At 42.4% G+C, this 20,316-nt stretch overlaps 1 protein-coding gene across 1 annotated transcript in view; it reads right to left on the bottom strand.

Moving 5' to 3' along the window:
- The window catches only part of CCDC3 (coiled-coil domain containing 3), a 114,908-nt gene extending 110,240 nt beyond the window's left edge, over positions 1–4,668 (bottom strand). The window contains exons 1-2 of the mRNA XM_072825816.1: positions 4,280–4,668; positions 1,497–1,671 (exon numbers count right to left, since the gene is read on the bottom strand). Coding sequence (XP_072681917.1) covers positions 1,497–1,671; positions 4,280–4,653 — 549 coding nt within the window. The 5' untranslated portion in view covers positions 4,654–4,668. The remainder of the gene's footprint in view (positions 1–1,496; positions 1,672–4,279) is intronic.
- Positions 4,669–20,316: the final 15,648 nt, after the last annotated feature.

Genomic DNA, 20,316 nt, shown 5'->3' with positions numbered 1-20,316 from the left:
TCCCTGATATTTTTTTGGGGGGGGAGCATATGTTTTCATTTAAAATTATGAGATCATTAATGGGGTCTTTTGATTCTGTCAATCACCAACACTAGGACTATGAGCTTCAGGAGAACAGGGGCTTTGTATTTTGCTCAATATTGAAAAACTAACATCTAAAACAGTAGCTGCTTTATAGTAGGTATACAGTATTTGCTAAAGATTGGACTCTGCAGTCCCACAAACTGATGTCGAATGTCATACATGTCCACACACTCTGTAACAGCAACATACTGGAAACAAAGCTAACCACCTATTAACAGAGGACTTGATTAAATATATTGTGATACATGCACTCAATGGAATGCTATGCAGCCATTTAAGGCAACTTCACCTACACTGATATAGAAAGATCTTCAAGATCTACTTGTGAATAAAGGCAACGTATAGCCAAGTATGCGTAGTGGGCTGCCACTTGGGTCAAAGGAGACCATAAATAACATAAGTTTGAATTATTTGTTGGATGAAAATACTCATTGAACAGTAACTCTTTGTTTAAAGGGTAGGTGGGAACCAGATGGGTAGGCATCAGACGTGGAAGAGAAACTCTATTGACTACCATTCTACACTTCTAGATGTGGGGACCCATGGGAGCCACTTACCATGTGCAAATTAGTTCATCAACCCATAAAAATAGTCCTTGTCCCATGAGATGCCTACACCCTCCCCCCATCAGAACACTTCTAGCAGTCTCTCACACTGCCCTAAAAACATGGGAGACCTGGCCTGGGGCCACCTCCTCTACTGATCTGGTCCTACAGTCATCCCAGCTTGAGTATGGCAGTGCCGTCTGCGACAGTGACAGTTTTCAAAATCTCCCCACAACTCTGACAACTGTCCCAGATGGGCAGATCTCTTTTACATTTTCATACCCCAAATTATCTTAACCCTTACATTCCACACTGCTTTGGCCACCCTATGCCTCCAGGTCTTCACAACTAGAGTTAACAATCATGGAAGGGTTAGCTAGGACAACCATTTCCTGGAGGACTTTCTCTTCTCCCTTAGAAGATTCCCTAGAGCCTTATGCTATCAATAACAGTAATGATCTAATAATCATAATGGCTCTCATGTACTGAGTACTTACTCTGTCATGCACTATGTTAGAGGCTTTACATATTTTCATTTTTTTTACTTTTTTTCTTACATAGGTAAATCCCACTGCATCAACCCTATGATGTAGTTTGTTCCCATCTTACAAGAGGAGAAACTAAGGATAGGTTCCCACCTTCATTCAATCTGTTCTTTCACTTTATGAGGAACCCCATACCAGCTAGTAAAGTCTCAGGAATCTAGTTAGTTTATAAGAAGTTTGTTTGTCTGTTTGTTTAAACGCCAGGGGAATGGGAAAGGTCTGGGCTTCTGGAAGAGTACTCTTGACTCCTTTAGTCACGAAATTCAGACAAGACGTAGCTATTCTATTATTTCGCTGTGACACGGGAACAGTCAATTCTTACCCTATTGTCTTCCTGGATCTCCCAGTCACTGGAAAAAGTTGCCAGTTGCTGCCCTTGAGAACAGTTCGAAAACTGGAAAAGGCTGGAAAACATCCTTCTGTTCTCTTGAGTGTCTGGAAAGATGGCATCTTGGAAATTGACTCCGTGAGGCAAGAGATTATAGTTTTCATCCATCCTAATGGGAACAAAGAGGAAAAAAAGTAGAACTGTAGGCTGTACAGCCATAGGGTATACCAGCTTTAATCAAGAGTTGTAAAGACGGACCATCTTGCCATTACACAACTAGGTCTCACAGGACTCTCGTTAGAGGACTTACCATTTCTAAGTGTTTCTCTGCCTCACACTACAGGAGTCTATCCTTAAGGTTTTCCAAAAGGGGAGTTTGGATGAAGGGTTGCCGGGGAGGGACGTTGTGCAGATGTGTTTGTCTACTTGTATATCTCCCAAGTGGCCTACTTTTTCACAGTGTTCCTTGTTTCTCAAAGGAAATGAAAGCCAGTTATAATGACCAAGGTTCGAATCCCGCCATTGCTACTTGTCACATATCTGATTGGAGAGGAGTTTCCTGGATTACCTAAGCTTCACTATTCCAGTCGCTACTCCACCACCATGATGGGGTGCAAGGACCGCATTAGATAAAGTATCTGGCATAGAGCAAGTGCAGTATAGACATTAACATTTTCATCGAGCTAAGAATAAATAGCCTGTTGGAAAGACAAAGAAATCCCGTACAGAGAAGAGAGGGAGAAGTTACCCTCCAGCACAAATAGGGACTCACCAGTGAGCCTCCACTGCCACTTTTCCCTGTGACACTGCCCAGAATCTGTCCTGATCTCACCAGGTCCCAGAATAACAGGGGAGGAATGATTTGTATGCCGTTGTTAACACACTTCAGGGCAACACAGCCCTGTGAAATGCAAATCTGTCAGACTACCAGTGGACTCTGTATTTCTGCCCTAAACTTTCTGTAAATATGTCAGAGGGAAAGATGAAAGGGCTGGCTGACCACCACAGAGCCACTGGACAAAGCTCTTTCATGATAAAAATCAGGAAAATATAATGTCTGCTCAAGTTCTCCAGCTTTTTTCTTCGGAAAATAAAGTTTCAGCGACTAGTAGCTTTATAGCTGGGTTCTCAGTATCCTTCCTCAAGAAAAACAGGAGAAATCTGAGTTTCTTTGTATCACAGATACCACCTCACTCCTTGCTGACTTTATTTAGAAACTATACTTCCCCAGAAATTTTAAAAAAGGGGGGGGGGCACAACATAATCTCAGCAAACCGCCCAAGCCAACACAAAGCACGCCATGTATTCTAAACTTAGAGGTTCTGGCTCCAATATGGAAAACATGTGTTGCCATGAGCTTATGAACGTCCCCGGGTGGATCTTATGGTTTTCTTGTTCAGGCTCATGTGAAATCTCAAGAGCTAAAAGTGAATCTGCAGACTGAGGGCATGGTCATTCCAAAGGTCCTCGTCGCTGCTTCCCGGACTGGGGAGACTGGAGCCACTGCCAGTCTGGACTGTGGGTTCACTCACTCACTAGCTAGATATGTAGGTAACATTCCAGGTCAACGTTTCTCGCAGCTGCTCTAGGGCACTCTAATTCAACCGGCGGCAGCCAATGCATTTAGGGTTCCACCTGCTGTTCTCTATCTCAAACTTCAAACCCATTGACTGAACTCACACGCATGAATTCCATCTTGACTGCAGGCCAACTTTCATGGAACTTGACAAGATTCCAGGGGTCTCCAGTCGGAGGGGGCCTCCTGCCTGCTTCACCTAGGTTCTTCAAAGCACTGGGAGCCAGGTCCTCCTCCCCAGCAGGCCCCCCCCACCTAAATCTCTGCTATTTTGAAAAGCCAGGCACTGAGATCTGCTGGTGGTGGACAAGGGGTGAAACAAAGGGACAGTTGGGCTGCACGCCTCACCATCCCTAACTTGGCATTCAAGCAGGTGCGGCAAAGAGGAACTGGGCCTTCCTTAGCTCACCTGCACAAGTGTGCTGCGGCTTCACTGTGTTTTCATCTCAACCAACCTGGTTTCCCGCGTAGGGAGAGAGGGAGGCAACTGAGGTTCTTCCCAACACAATTTGTTCAAAAATTCACAGGGAGAGCAGAGCTGGAATTCCAACAACAGTCTGACTTGAAAGTTGATGCCCCCGCCCTCACCATCCCAAGCTACTCCCAGTGAATCCGATTATTTTTTTTATTGGAGTTCAATTTGCCAACATATAGCATAACACCCAGTGCTCATCCCGCCAAGTGCCCCCTTCATTGCCCATCACCCAGTCACCCCAACACCTCCGCCCACTTCCCCTTGCACTACCCCTTGTTTATTTCCCAGAGTTAGGAAATAAATAAGTTAGTTTATTCTTTTTCTCTAAAAAGAATAAAAAGAGGAGCCAAGTGGATTGTTGGAAACCACCTTGGGCTTTTGCCTGCAACACTCTTTGATGCATTCAGCCCAGAAATCCTCCCTGGTTTCTGTTTTTTCAGTGGCCTTAGCCGAATACACCCAGGACCTTTGTCCAGACGTCGCACGGAGCAGGAGAGAATAAAGAGTTAAAAGGTGACGGGCACTGGGGGCTATTCTGTATGTTAGTAAATTGAACACCAATAAAAAATAAATTTAAAAAAAAAAAAGAGTTAAAAGGAAAGGAGCCCAAGGCGTATTCCAGGATCCCTGGAGTTCCCGGGCTGGCTCCAGGTGCCCCTGGGGTGGGGGCGGGGGGGGCAAAGAGCGCGGGAGGAGGCGCGGGCCGAGGTGAGGTGCGGCGCTCACCTGAGGAAGAAGAAGTAGGCGTAGTCCTGGACCACGGTGTGGGAGTGACACGAGAAGTAGCCCAGGCCCGTGAGGTTGAGCCTGGAGCCGGCGGGCACCTCGAGCATGCTGCCCCACGCCTGGTCGCACAGCATCTCGATCTCGGCCGAGTAGAAGAGCCCCGCGTCGCCGGCCTCGTACTGCCACGGCAGGTAGTTGTAGGGGCCGTGCACCTCGTGGTGCAGCGCCAGCACCCTGGCGTACACGATGATCTCGGCCAGCTCGGCGCGGCAGCCCTCGCTCAGCGGCCTCCACTCGGACGGCAGCTGGCAGCCGCGGGCGGGGTCCGGCCGGCCGGCCAGGCAGAGCGCGGCGAGCAGCAGCGGGCGCAGCATGCCGGCGGGCGCGGCGGGGGAGCGGGAGCCGGAGCGGGAGCGGGAGCGGGAGCGGGAGCCGCGCGGGAGCCGGCGGGGGGCGCGCTAGCCGGGGCGCATGGCGGGGACCCCGGGGCCGCGGCGCGGGGCGGGGCGGGGCGCGGGGAGAGCGGCGGCCGCCGGGAGCCGCCGGGAGCCGCCGGCGTCGGGGAGCCCGCGGAGCCCACAGCGCCGCCCCGCCGGCCGGCCCAGGGCAGCCCGCAGCGCAGGGCTCGGGCGCCGCTCTCCCAGCCGCGGGGCCCGCCGCGCCCGGCCCTGCGCGCCGCCTTAAGTAGGGGTCTCGGGGCGGGCCGCCGCCTCCTGCCCTGCCCCCCGCGACGGGGCGTGGGCGGCGGAGGGCGGGGGTGGGGGCGCCGCGGCGCGCGGCGTCAGTGCTCCCAGGCCCCGCGCGGTGCAGGGCGAGCGGGGGCTGCGCGACCCGGTCACCGGCTGCCGCGGTGCGCTGGGCCCGCTCCGGACGCGTGGCCCCCTTGCAGTCCTCGCTGCTTGGCCGCAGGACCCTGTAGGCGCGTTTGCGTGGTCCCGGGAGTTCATTCATTCATTCATTCATTCATTCATTTATTTATTTATTTATTTATTTATTTATTTATTTATTTATTTATTTTTTAAGATTTTACTTATTCATAAGAGACAGAGAGGCAGAGGCAGAAGCAGGCTCCAAGCAGGGAGCCCGACGTGGGACTCGATCCCGGGTCTCCAGGATCACGCCCTGGGCTGCAGGCGGCGCTAAGCCGCCGAGCCTCCCGGGCTGCCCTCGACTGCCTTTTACAGTCGAGAGATCCGCGGAAATCAAATCTGCCTTTTGCTTTGCAAAAGTTAATCTGGAAATGCAGCGTTTAGATTACCTCCCCCCCTCTTGCTCTCTTTCACGTTGCTTATTATCTCATGATAATCTTAGGAAAGCCTTAACGAGAGATTTGAAAAGCCATTCTTGTCCCGATTTCCCTAAAGCTGAGTGATTTATAGAATCCCTGCTTCCAGATTCTGAACCCCCGACACCTGAGGAATAAATTAAGAAGTGAATTCCAACCAGCTTTTCACAAGTCAGTGCGTGAGTCTGAGGAGACCCAGGCTCAACCAAGTCTCTTTCTCTCTACACTCAGCAGCAGCTCCTTTTATCTCCTAATTGCCCTAAGTGTTCCTAATGTAGTAAGAAGAAAAAAAGGAGGATGTTTATTTGTAAACATATTTATAGTATTTTTCTATATGGATTACATCGTGCATATATAATCGTGCGTGTAATATGCACTTCATGGTACATGTCATACACATTGTATGTAATATATATTTATAATAAATGTATGAGCAGAACTGCCTTAAAAATGGAAGACTCTGTTCCACAAGCATCTCGTTTACCAAGGTTTCTGCAAGTCTGAGTCTTGGAACTAGCTAACTTCTTCCATTCGCTGAAGAGAAAGTTCTTAGGGAATTCTGGAAGGAAAGGTAAAGAGAAAAGAGGATAAAGAAGTGGGAGAGGAAGTTTTGAGGCTGGGCCTCACCTCTCTATGGTCCCCAAATCTTCTTCCTGTGATCCCTAAATCTTCAATTCAGGCGATTTAATTCACCAATGCTTGTTGTGACCGCAGTCTTTGAAAGGTAACTCTGTGGTCCAGACCTGGCCCTGGCAGGCCAGTGACTCTGGAGAAAGAGACCATGAGGAAGCACAGCTTCAGGCAACAGGCGGACATCCATGGGAGGGCGTTGGGCATCCCCAGAAGCGGAATGATCAGGACTCCAGCCAGCCTTGCCCAGCTGGTGAGGGAATGGCGAGCTGCCGCTGACATGCAATCACATTAGCCCAGAATCTGATCAGTGACTCAATCGACCAAGTTCTTGTCCCTACAAAGTCATCTGTGATGAGCCTATAAGCAGACAGAAATAAGAATGAGGGGGGCACCTGGGTGGCTTAGTGGTTGGGTATCTTCCTTCCCAGGATCCTGGGATCAAGTCTCACATCAAGCTCCCTCAGGGAGCTTGCTTCTCCTTCTGCCTATGTCTCTGCCTCTTTCTCTGTGTCTCTCATAAATAAATTTTAAAATTTTTTTAAAAATAAGAGTGAGGGCTTCTCACAGATAAGAACTAATCCCTCCATAGCTAGTAGTCAGCCTAGACCTTCGATGAATTTTCCAGAAAAACCAGTTATCATTAGAGGGAATCAAGTCAACAGTCGTTCTGATGATATGACCCCTCCCCCATACACACACCCTGTAGTAGATACCAGACTTTCACAATGGGTAAATGGTGTTCAAGGATGACTTCCAACACCATATGTCAGCACTGCTCACTTGTCTTTCACTGAATATGTAAATTAGGAAACCTTGTAATGTCATGGTCATAGTCTACTAGGGCTGCCGTAACAAAATACACAGATGACGTGGCTGAAACAACAGGCATTTCTTTTGTTACAGTTCTAGAGGCCAGAAGACCAAAATCCAGACGTCATGAGGGTTGGTTTCTGGGGAGGGCTCTCTTCAGGCTTGTAGACAGCTGCTTCACCCCGTGTCTTCACATAGCCTTTCCTTTCCTGCATGGAGAGAGAAAGATCTCTGATGTCTCTTCCTACTCGTATAAGGACACCAATCCTGGGATCCCTGGGTGGCACAGCGGTTTGGCGCCTGCCTTTGGCCCAGGGCGCGATCCTGGAGACCCAGGATTGAATCCCACATCAGGTTCCCGGTGCATGGAGCCTGCTTCTCCCTCTGCCTGTGTCTCTGCCTCTCTGTCTCTCTGTCTCTCTGTCTCTCTCTCTCTCTCTCTCTCTCTCTCTCTCTGTGACTATCATAAATCAATAAAAAATTTAAAAAAATTTAAAAAAAAGGACACCAATCCTATCAGATTAAGGGCCCAGCCATGTGACCTAAGGATGTAATTACTTCCCTAAAGTCTTCATCTCCAAATACAGTCTCATTGGAGGTTAGGGTTTCAGCATGTGAATTTAGAGGGAAAGGGAAACAGAAACACAACTTGGTCCATAACAGATATTTAGCAGGTATTCTGTAGGTTTGCTAGAGAAGGAAAGAGAGAGGATATAAAATGCTTGATATTCCCAGCAAGCGGACTTCAAGCAACCATGGACAAATTATAATATTAACAACTGCTAACATGTATTCATTGCTTACTGTGGGCCAAGCACTATTGTAAGGGCTTTGAATGTGTTATCTTAATTCTCCAAACAACACTCTGGAAGTACATACTACTCTCATCCTCCTTTTGTAGATAAGGAAACTTAGGCATGGTGAGTTTAATTGACGTACCCAAGATTACAGAGCTGGAAAGTGACTGAACCAGGATTCAAACCCCAGCATCAGACTCCAGAATATATATATTTAACTACAACATGAGAATATGGACAAAATAGGCAATGTTTTCAAGATGCAAGTGAACCATTCATCTAGAAGCGAATATATGCATAGTAATAACCTTAGCATACTCATCAGTGATGGCTAGAGCAGTATGTAATTGGACAAACATTCATTTTGTATTAACCCTGCTCTGTGTTAGTCTCATGCTGTAACTTAAACAGATGAGATGGTAAGAAAGCTTTTCCGTTGCATCTTCGAGCATCTCAGAAGCCTGGGAAAGATTTGTTCACTTCAACAGATCTTAAACATTTTTTTTTAATTTATTTATTTACGATAGTCACAGAGAGAGAGAGAGAGAGGCAGAGACACAGGCAGAGAGAGAAGCAGGCTCCATGCACCGGGAGCCTGACGTGGGATTCGATCCCGGGTCTCCAGGATCGCGCCCTGAGCCAAAGGCAGGCGCCAAACCGCTGCGCCACCCAGGGATCCCCACTTCAACAGATCTTAAAATCCTGAGTTTTCTTTCCATTTAGACAAGCAAATAAAAAATCAGTATGCATAGCTGATTTCTCCTTGCATAAACTTGACAAAATCCAAACTCTTCCAACACCATGCAGAATGTATTTTCCAGAAATGAGCATCATTGAGAGATTGTCTTTCTCCTAGACTTTTCACAGAAACATCAGTCATGCTTCTCTTCTCTGTCAGGTCTGGCTGAGTGTCACACTGCCTGGGGTTCTTTACCTGGGGTCATAAGGGGTGTCCTCTGGTGAGCAGCTTCTCTTTGGAGACTAAGAATTCCATATAAGCCAAGCTCAAGGTGGCCAGGGTGGGAAGTAAAACTTCTATCAATAAATGTTTGGGCTTAAAAGTGAATGAGCCACTTCTACTCCTTGATTCCAAGTCCCATATGTTCTGACTATGGGGAAACAGCACCCTGGATTGTTCTCTGTTTCAAAGCACATCTGGAATTCTTTAATATAGCACCTGTTCCTTTCAGGGTGGGACTCTCAACGGACATAAATGAGTCTTCAGTAAGCCATTAGTGAGCTTTCAAAACTTGTCCAGTTGCTTCTAGTTGATGGAGCAAAGGATAAGACCAGTTGATTCCATGGCCAAGAGCCCATTGCTATTCCCTTTGCAGTAGAAGAAGCAATGCTATGGAAATCACTGATCAGAAACAGTGCTATGGGAGATACCATGATGGGGGGTAAGGTAGTGCTACTGACAGAAGCACTGTGTGGCAGGGAAGGTGTATCCATGTCCAGAACATGCCTGTCCCAATGAGGACAAATCTCTGCCCCCTCCAAGATGGAAGAGGTTCAATGTAATCAGCCTGCCACCAGCTGGCTGGTTGGTTCCCCTGGTGAATGGGACTATATCGGGGGATCAGTACTGGTCTCTGTTGTTCACACAGTAGGCTCTCCGCAGTGGTGTTTGCCAGGTCAGCTTTGGTAAGAGCAAATCTATGCTGTCAAACCAATGCATAGCCTCTATCCCTACCACCATGGCCGCCTTTTCATGGGCCCACTGAGCAAGCACTGGAGTGGCTAGGAAGAGACAATGATATCCTTAGAGTACATGATTTGTCTGCCTAGTTACTGAGAGCTTCTCTTCAGTGAATGCCTTTGGTCATCATTTATGTGGGACACAAACGTCTTATAATCTGACCATTCCAAGAAGTCTATCCACATACCTCTTCCCCAGACATCCTTGTCACCCATTTTCCAAACCTATTTCTTTCAAGTCCCTGGTAATCTATGATGGTTAATTTTATGTGTCAGCTTAAATGAGCCACAGGGCATCCAGATTAAACATTATTTCTGAGTGCCTGTGAGGATGTTTCCAGATGAGATCAGCACTTGAATCAGTAGACTCAGCAAAGAAGGCTGGTCCTCCACAATATGGGAGGGCATCGTCCAATCCACTGAGGGCCTGAATAGAACAAAAAGTGGAGGAAGGAGGAATTTTCACCCCATCTTTTTTTCTTCCTGCATCGCTCCTTTAGCTGGGACATCTCATCTCACCTTCAGAATCTACACCTGGCCCTTAGGCCCTTAGGCCCTTAGACTCAGACTGAATCATACCACTGGTTTTTGAAAGGAGAATAGTCAGATCCTGAACAAGGCATAGATTTGATCCAAACTCCTAGAGCTTGGTGCTGGGACTATCCTGTTGGTGCTTGCCCAGAGGCTCCTTACAGCATTCACATTTCCCATAGACACGTTAGATATCACCGGACCTAATGGGTAAACAAAGACCCAAGTGATACAGTGGCTTAAACCACAGCTTGAACTTGCAGTGGGGCATTCTTTTGCTTGTCTCAATTTAAAACTGGTAGCCTTATAGTTGACTCTGTAGACAATCCAAGTAGCACATTCAAATGCTGTATATACTGTATATATTGCTGCCCAAGTACAAAAAGACTCACCAAGCATTTTTCCTCTTTTTTCATTGCAGGTGGTCCAAAGAACAGCAGCTTTACTTTCACTTCAGAAAAGTGACATTTTTAAACCTCCAGAAACTTCACTGAGTTCATGGGCCCCTGAGTTTTTGTAGTATCTCTTTCCTACCTTCTAGTTCACATTATTAGGAAGGCCTCTAAAGTATCTACTATTTTATGAACATCAGAGCCAATCATCATAATGCCATCAACAATGTAGAGAATGATCTTTTGTGGAATGTCAAGACAATCAAGATCTCTATAGAATAAATGTATCAAAGAGTAGTATTGGCCTAGCCTGAGGCAAGACCGTGAAAGTGTACTGCTAGCCCTGACAAGTAAAGGCAAACTATATCTGGTGGTCTTTACAAACTGGCCTAGAGAAAAAGACATATACCAGGTCAGCATCTCCAGAGCAAATGCCAAGGAACATGGCAATTTGCTCTAGGAAAGATGCCACACTGGGGGCAGCATTTGAAATTTTAGTTACTACCTCATTAGTTTACAGTAGACTGCTCATTCTTCAAGATCTGTGCGACTTTTGCCCAGGCCAAACTGATGAGTTCAATGGAGATGTGATAAGTATTGTGTTTTGTGTCAGTCTCAGCTGGAGACCAAAGTCTGGACCAGCAGCCCTTGTGGTTCTTATTATGAATCCTAAGCGATAACTATCAGGAAACTTTGAAAAACATGTTTATTACTTACAAGTCCTGGAAATTATACAACACATCTGAGGCCACAGAGTAAGCTCACAAGGTAGAAAAACAGAGCAGGGGCCGCGAGTTCTCCTTTTATTGGAGTTGAGGGTGGGATGCCTAGGCTTTAATAGACTCATTCTTCATTGATGAATTTAAACTGTAAGAGCAGAAATTTAAAGCATGGGAATAGAAAAACCAGCTGCTCAGATGCTCGTTATCAAAATCAACTAAAATCTCTAAAAGAAAGGAGCCTGAGGGCAGCTTGACTCTTCTTGAGTCCTGTGGCTGGCACTGTGTTTATTCAAGATAGCTGTCTTTGAAGTGCATGCTTCTTTGAAGTGCATGCCTCAGCAATCAAAGCTTAAATCAGGCATTTGCATCACAAAAAAAGAGAGAAAAACAACTGTCAGGGCTTACACTATAGTGCACTACCTGCACTTCTTTCAGGGCTTCAGTGGCAGCATTAGTTTGTGCAATCCCCCCAAGGATTGCAGTATTACTTCTGGCTTACTTTCTTGGTGTGAATGGAAGTCCTAGGGGCTTCCACTTAGCCCTTCCTACCATAGCAGCCATCACCCAGGGGTCAAAGAGCAAATATGGGGATTCTGCTAGTTGTCAACCATGTCTATTCCACTTATACTTTCAGAAATTGGGAAAACAACCAATAGCTGAGTCTCTGAACCAAACTGGCCTAATACAGATCTGATGTGAACTAAACTTCATCTATAATCTGAACATTATAAAATTTCACTTTGGTCTTGAAGCCCTCTGGGATTAATATCATTTCAGAGCCAGTGTCTAAAAATCCCCAAAAGGTCTTGGTACTTCCTTTTTCCAATGTAGTCATTCTGGTCAATTGCCTCTGGTCCTCTTAAAAAATCTTAGAAGAAAAATTGCAATGTATACTTGTGGCAATGGTTTGGAGTCCTTCCTCAAGGGTACCTGGCCTACCCTTCAATCAAAGGGCTCTGTCTCTGTGAATTTACCTATGTCTGGAAACTCGGTAAGAGGACTCTCCTCTGCGGCAACTTAAGTCCTGTTTTCTTCTATGAGGCTTACAGTTTTTCCTGTTATATAGATGAAGCAATATTCTAGTAGACTCCGTATATTTACTTCTGAGGGACATCATGATCAACTAGCCACTGCCAAAGAGCTCCAACATTCAAAACATTCTGATTACTAGTATGTCCCTCCTGTCCTTTACGGTAAATGTATTCACCTGCCTTAGGCAGTTGAATGTGACTGCTTGTCCCCTGCTATTTCAAAATCCCATCATCCCCTTTGAAATCAGGAACCCAACTAAACAGTGGCATTCTCTACAGTCATACTTTGCCTAGGAAAAAGAGCAACCACAGAGATTTTTAAGGATGTGGGTGTTCCCCTCACTAATATATATCTCATTGCTTTTGTGAAGGGAGTACCTTTGGGCCATCTTGTGGAATGTAGTTGGGAGTTGGCCAAGCAGGTCACACATAAAGCATTCAGTTCAATATTCCTAACTTCATAAGCCTTTGGTTTCCCTCCTCCACATTATGCCATGGAAGCTCTGACATATCAGCCTCATTAAATAGATGCTATCATGGACTCTAAATTTTATTCAACCAATCAAGGAAACTATTAGAGCCACTCTAGAAGTACATTGAATCTACAATCTCTAGTAAATGTGTCAGTATCAACAAATTTGGCCAGAACTGGTGTTATACTCAGCCCACTTTAGTTCCACCCAGATTCTTTTGATATATATTGGCAAAGTCTTGCAATACCTTTAGTGTGTAGGCTATTTCCCCCTGGGTAATAGTTGTACCTGCCCCCTGAAGCATACTGAGCTTTGTCCTTAAACACAGCTCTAGCTGACCTTAATTGTGGCTTCAGTTGCCTTGTGGGAGATTCTCCTGCAGTGACAGAGCTGGACCATCCAAAGATGGAGAGACCCAGTACTGCCAATATGTCATTTCCTTCTAAAATAAGCTTGACAAAATCCTAATCAAAAACATGATGCAAGTTTTTTGAGTTTGGTTTTAAGAAAATTATTCTAAGTTAATCACAAAATGTAGATGAGGGGCAGCCCAGGTGGCTCAGTGGTTTAGCGCCGCCTTCAGTCCAGGGCATGGTCCCAGGGACCCAGGGTCGGGCTCCCTAGATGGAGCCTGCTTCTCCCTCTGCCTGTGCCTCTACCTCTCTCTCTCTCTGTGTCTCTATGAGTAAATAAATAAATCTTTTTAAAAAATGTAAATGAGTGAAGTTCTTCCTCTTCTTCCTCCCCTTCATATCATTTCCTGAAAAATTCAGTCCTAAACCCTTTGTTTGGGACCAAGCATGTTACATGTCCAACCTGGGGTGGGAAGAGATATATAGGAGACCAAACAAAAATAAGTAGTTTTCCAAACACAACTGCCCATTGCAGGCATGAGCCACAAAGGGTAAGGACAGCTCCATGCAAAGGAGTGGCCCAGCACAGGATGTCAGAGCTCCAGCAGGGTTGGGAGGGAGTCTCTGCCTATGAACTGTATGTCATGGGGTTTTGGAACCCAAGAAGGTGAGGAACGTAACCGTGGGAGAGAGCAGCCTTTGCAGAGATGCATGTCTAAGTAGGCCAAAAGGGGGCTTTGTAGGGGTAACAGCCCAACATGGGTTTCACAAGCCAACAGGGGTGAGGACACTCACAAGTGTCTAGTACAGAATGTCAGTGCATAAGCCAGTGGGAAGGGCTTCCACGTGGAAGGTGATAACAAGTGCAGAGCGTCAGAGCATGGTCAGAATAAGGTGGTGTCCATGCAGAAGAGCAGCTCAAGACATGGAGTCGCAGGCTTAGCAGAGTAAAGGGGGCATCCATACTGGGGCAGGCATCAGCAGTCCAGTGAGCGTCAGAACCCAGGTGCAGGGATCCCTGGGTGGCGCAGTGGTTTGGCGCCTGCCTTTGGCCCAGGGCGCGATCCTGGAGACCCCGGATCGAATCCCACGTCGGGCTCCCGGTGCATGGAGCCTGCTTCTCCCTCTGCCTGTGTCTCTGCCTCTCTCTCTCTCTCTCTCTCTGTGTGTGTGTGACTATCATAAATAAATAAAAATTTAAAAAAAAAATAAAAAATAAAAATAAAAAACTTTCTTTAAAAAAAAAAAAGAACCCAGGTGCATCTGCAGGAGGTATGAGATTGTGGCAATGATAGGCTGAATACACACAGGAAATTAACCAATTATGCAAATACATTAAGGATAATGGAATCCAAGTTTCTACTGTCAGAGAAAGGAGTTTACAAATATGAAAAGGGAGAGAAACAGAATAAATCATATGGCTCATGATTATAACAATTGAAAACAATTATAAATCGTTTTTAAATAATGTACAAATATAAAGGTGTGTGACTATGCATGTATGGATATACATCTTTGTCTCAAAGTCTTAGTGCAACTTCAAGCTTTAATAAACTCAGAAATATACGTGTTATATTCTTATAAGAAAGAGAGAGAGAATTCTTGATTAAAAGCTCTCAGCAAACTAGCAATAGAAGAGAATTTCTTCAACCCAATACAGAGCATCTGTGAAAAATCTCTTGCTAACATTAATGTGAGACACTGAATATTTCCACTTAAGACCACTCTTACCACTTCTATTCAACACATTATTGGAGGCTGTAGCCAGCATTAGGCAATGAAAAGAAAAAAAAGGCATTGTGAAAAGGAATAGGTAAAATTCCATTTATTTACACTTGACATAATCATGTATCTAGAAAATACAAGTGAATCTAGAGAAAAACTACTAGGACTAATAAGCAAGCTTAACAACGTGCAGAATGCATGATCAATAGACAAATATCAGTTGTATTGTATACACTAACAATGAAAATTGGAAATTGAAATTTTAAAAATACCGATTTGGCACACCTGGGTGGCTCTGTGGTTGAATGTCGGCTTTTGGCTCAGGTCATGATGCTGGGGTCCTGGGATCAAGTTCTGCATCAGGCTACCACAGGGAGTCTGCTTCTCCTTCTGCCTATGTCCCTGCCTCTCCCTGTGTGTATCTCATGAATAAATAAATAAAATCTTTATAAATAAATAAATAAATAAATAAATAAATAAATAAACCCATTTACAGTAGCATCAAATACATGAAATAACTAGAAATAAATCTGAAAAAATACGTGGAAGATTGTACACTGAAAACTAAAAAACATTTACTGAGAAAAATTGAGGATTTTGAGAAATGAGGATATATCCTTTGCTAATCGTTGGAAACTCAATATTGTTCAAGTGTCGATTTTAATCAAACTGATCTGCAAATTCAATGCAATCCCAATCAAAATCCCAGCAGAACGTTCAGTAGACATTAGCAAGCAGATTTTAAAGTTCATGGGGAATGCGAACATCTCAGAATAGCCAAAATGACTTAAAAAAGGAAGGGCAAAGTTAGAAAGCTAATATTACCTGGTTTAAAGACATTATAAAGTTAGAGAAATCAATAAAGTGTGCTTTGCTGTTAGTCTCATAGACACATAGGTCAATGGAACAAAATAAAGAGTGAAGAAATTAACTCATATATGATTTTCTACAGCTGATTTTCTGCAAAGATACAGAGGCAATCATTGAAGAAAGGGAGATGTTTTGAACAAATAGTGCTAGAACAATTGGATATCTATATGTCAAAAAACAAATCAAAACAAAACAAAACAAAAGCCTTGAATCCATACCTTGCATCATGTGCAAAAATTACCTCTAAAGCTTTTAAGAGAAAGCCTCTGATAACTTGGGGTAGACAAAAATTGAGCTTTATCAAAATTTAAAACTTCTGCTTGGGCAGCCCGGGTGGCTCAGCGGTTTAGTGCCGCCTTCAGCCCAGGGCGTGATCCTGGAGACCCGGGATCGAGTTCCACCTCAGGCTCCCTGCATGGAGCCTGCTTCTCCCTCTGCCTGTGTCTCTGCCTCTCTCTCTCTCTCTCTCTCTCTCTCTCTTTCTGTGTCTCTCATGAATAAATAAATAAAATCTTTAAAAAATAAATAAAACAAAACTTCTGCTTTTCAAAAGACATGGTTAAGAGAATGAAACATCAAGCTACAGGCTGAAAGAAAATATTTGCAAAGTCTTTATCTTATAAAGGATGCATAACCAGATGCAAAAAGAACTCTCAAACCCAATTAAAAAAAAAGGCAAATGATCCAATATAAAAATGGGCAATAATAATAATAATAAAATAATAATATAAATAAAAATGGGCAAAATACTTGAACAGACACTTCACCAAAGAAGATATCAGGTTGGCAACTAACTGCATGGAAAAATACTTAATATTGTTAATCACTACAGAAATGCAAATTAAAACCACTGCAAGATACTCTACAAACTTGCTGGAATGGCAAAAATTAAAGAGACTGACCATACCAAGTATTGCTGAGAATGTGAAGCAATTGGAACTCTCATGCAGGTAGGAATGTAAACAATATAACCACTTTGGAAAACAATTTCTTTAAAAGCTTAATATATGATCAAGCCATTCCACTCCTGGGTATTTACCCAAAGGAATTAAAGCATATTTAATACAAGAATTTGTATATCAATGCACATAGCAGCTTTGTTTGAAATAGTCAAAAACTGGAAACAACCCAAATGTCTACCCACAGGTAAATGGGTAAACTAACTGATATATAATGAAATATTACTCATCAGTGAAAAGGAATGAACTATTAATACACAAAAAACATTAAAGAATCTCAAAATAATTATGCTAGGTGAAAGACACCAGATGCTTCAAAAAGTAATATATCATATGGTTTCTTTTATACAAAATTCTAAGAAATGCAAATTACTATGTAGTATCAGAAATAAGATTAGGGGTTGCCTAGAGCCAAGGGAGATGTGAGAATTATAAAGAGATGTAGTGAAACCTTTGGAGATGATGATGATGAATATGCTAGTTATTTTTATTGTGATTATGTTCTCAGGAGTATATTCATATGTCAAAACTTACCAAATTGTACATTTTAACATGTGCAGTTTAGTGTATGTCAATGGTAGTAAAGAAAACTATGTTTTAAATTTACATAATTTCTATATTGCACTACATACAATTTTAGTCCATTTTCAAATTTTATAACATAAAAGATTTCCTTTATAATTCTAGCTTTCAGATGCTACAAAAAATTAGGGTTTTAGACTCTCATTGGTTTTGCTTTTCTTACTGAGACATAATTGGCATTTCATAAAATTCACTCTTTTAAAGTATACAATTCAGTGGTTTTTAGTATATTCACAAGGTTGCATAACAATTGCTGCTACATAACTCCAGAACATTTTCATTACCCCAACTTCAGACCCCAGACCCATTACCAATCACTGCCAATTTCCTCTCTAATTTTTGGTAACTGTTAATCTACATTCTATATCTATAAATTTTCTCATTCTGGACACCTCTTATAAGTGGACTAAAACAGTATGTGAACTTTTGTATTAGGCTATTTTGACTTTGCATAATACTTTCAAGGTTTTTGCATGTTTAATATTAATTGGTGCTTCATTCCTTTTTAGGGCTGAATAATATTCTATTGTATGGAAATATCATATTTTGTTTATTCATTAATTACTGAACATTTAGGTTGTTTCTACTTTTTGTCCATTATGAACAATGCTCCTGTGAACATTCATTTAGAAGTTTTTATATGAATAAATGTTTTCAATTCTCCCAGGTAAATACATAGGAGTGGAATTGCTGGGTCATAAGATAAATATATGTTAACATTTGAGGAATTGTCAAACTGTTTTCCCAAGCAATGACACCATTTTACAATTTCACCATCAATCTATGAGGGCTTATATTTCTCTACATCCTCACCATCATTTGTATGTGCTTTTGATTCTAGCAATTGTGTGTTAAACCAATCTTGCATTCCTGGGATGAATCTGTAGATCACTTTGGGGAGTATTACCATATTAATTCTTTCTTCAATGAAAGTGAGATGTGCTTCCATTTATTTAGGCCTTCTTTAATTTCTTTCAATGGTGTTTTGCAGTTTTCAGTATATAAGTCATGCACTTGTTTGATCCAATTTATTCCTATGTATTTTATTCTTTTTGATATTATTTGTAAATGGAATTGTTTTTCCAATTTCATGTTTGTCTTGTTCATTGTTGGTGTGTAAAAGTACAACTGTTTTTGTATATTGATTTTGCATCTTGTAACTTTGATGATCTCATATATCTGACAATATTTTTTGTCAATTTCTTAGGATTTGTCTATAAAATATCATGTCATTAGCATATAGAGGTAGTTTCACTTCTTTACCAATCTTAATGCCTTTTTATTTCTTTGTCTTGCCTAATTAGCCTAGCTAGAACTTCCAATACAATGTTGAATAGAAGTGGCAAGAACAAAATCCTTGTCTGTTTCCTGATTAAAGACAGAAGCTCTTAGTCTTTTATCATTAAACATGATGTTAGCTGTGAGCTTTTCACAGATACCCTTTATCACATTAAGGGTGTTGCCTCCTATTTCTAACTTCCAATTTGTTGAATGTTTTTTCTTTAAGGATGCTGGGTTTTGCCTAATATTTTTTCTTTGTCTATTGATTTGATTATGTGTTGTGTTTTACTTCTATTAATACTGTGTATGATTTTCATGTGTTGAGCCAATCTTTCATTCCTGGGACAAATCCTAGTTGATCATGGTGTACAATCCTACTTATATGTTGCTAGATTCAGTTTGCTAGTATTTTTTTGAGGATTTTTACATCTATATTCATGAGATATTGGTCTGTATTTTTCATTTCTTGTGGTGATGAAAGGATTTTTTTCTTTTGTTTTGGTATCAAGGTAAGACTGGTCTTATAGGATGAATGAGAGAATGGCCTCTCATCTTTTTTTTTTTTTTTTTTTTTTTGGAAGATTTTGTGACTTGGTATTAGTTCTTCTTTAAATGTTTGGTAGACTACACCAGGGAAATCATGTGTTCCTGAGCTTCTCTTTGTAGAAAGAGTTTTGATTACTAACTCAATCTCTTTATCTGATATAAAGCCATTCAGATTTTCTAATTATTTTTTAATCAGTTTTGGCAATTTGTGCCTTTCTAGGAATTTTTCCATTTTACCTAGGTTCTCCAGTTTGTTAGAAGAATGTTGTTTTGATGCATAAATAACAGTTTTGACAGGAAAAACCTAATGGAGATACATCAGGTAACAAATGTGGCCAAGCAAGGGAACCTCCTCTACTGGGAACCAATCCACTGGTCTTAGAAATTCTCATCCATAAAACTATCACAAATAAAACCTTAAAATAAAAATTTATTATTCAAAACTCAAAACACGAAGTGTAAAGAAGTATAAAACTAACCTTCCCAATGATTTTTATTTATAGCATATGTACTTCTGAAGTTATTATAACCTAAGACTGCACTAAGACTTAGAGACACACTGATATGCGCGCATGCACGCACACACACACACACACACACACACACACACACTCCCCAGCTCTGTCCACTGAGAGAACCTAGGAGCCATAACACACAGAAGAAATAAGAGCACTTAGTGCCAGATCTAGGTTTCTAAATATCATTCTCCAATAAAGGAAACAGGGCTCTTTGGAGAAATGGCTGATTCCATAGAGTAGTTATGGAATGAGTCAGGAATATTGCTGTGCCAAAAGTCAAAAAGTAAGGGAGTACACAGCAAACAATAGGGATATGTCAACACACACACACACACACACTATCTAGCCTGAAGGAGCTCCCAGTGATCAATTAAAATTAATAATGATAGTAATGGATTATACCCTATAGTTTATTATTTATGACAATTGTAGTTGTAAATAACTTACTATTTAAAATCGTAAATGCATACATGAATGGATAAATAGAACATTTTAAGGATATGTTTACCTGGTTACATATAGCTCCAACAACATATTTGTTCATTACAAAGGAAAAGAAGAATAATCTATGGTTTAAAAAGCCTGGCAAATATCACCTTCCTCACAATAAACATCCTGAGTAATGGGACACATGGAAATCACATGATACTTGATAAAATGCAATGAGAACATCACTTCTATGATGTTCCTGCTGAAGGTAACACAAACAGTGAAGAAACATCAGACAAACAAAACTGAGGAATATTCTACCGAATAACTAGCCTATAGTCTTTGAAAGTGTTAAGTCCACAAAAATCAATAAAAGACCCAGTAGCTGTTCCAGGTTGAAGG

Source organism: Canis lupus, chromosome 5, assembly GCF_048164855.1.
Source record: "Canis lupus baileyi chromosome 5, mCanLup2.hap1, whole genome shotgun sequence".
NCBI lineage: Eukaryota > Metazoa > Chordata > Mammalia > Carnivora > Canidae > Canis > Canis lupus.
Note: the sequence above shows the minus strand (reverse complement) of the source record. Positions and strands in the feature narration are given on the sequence as shown.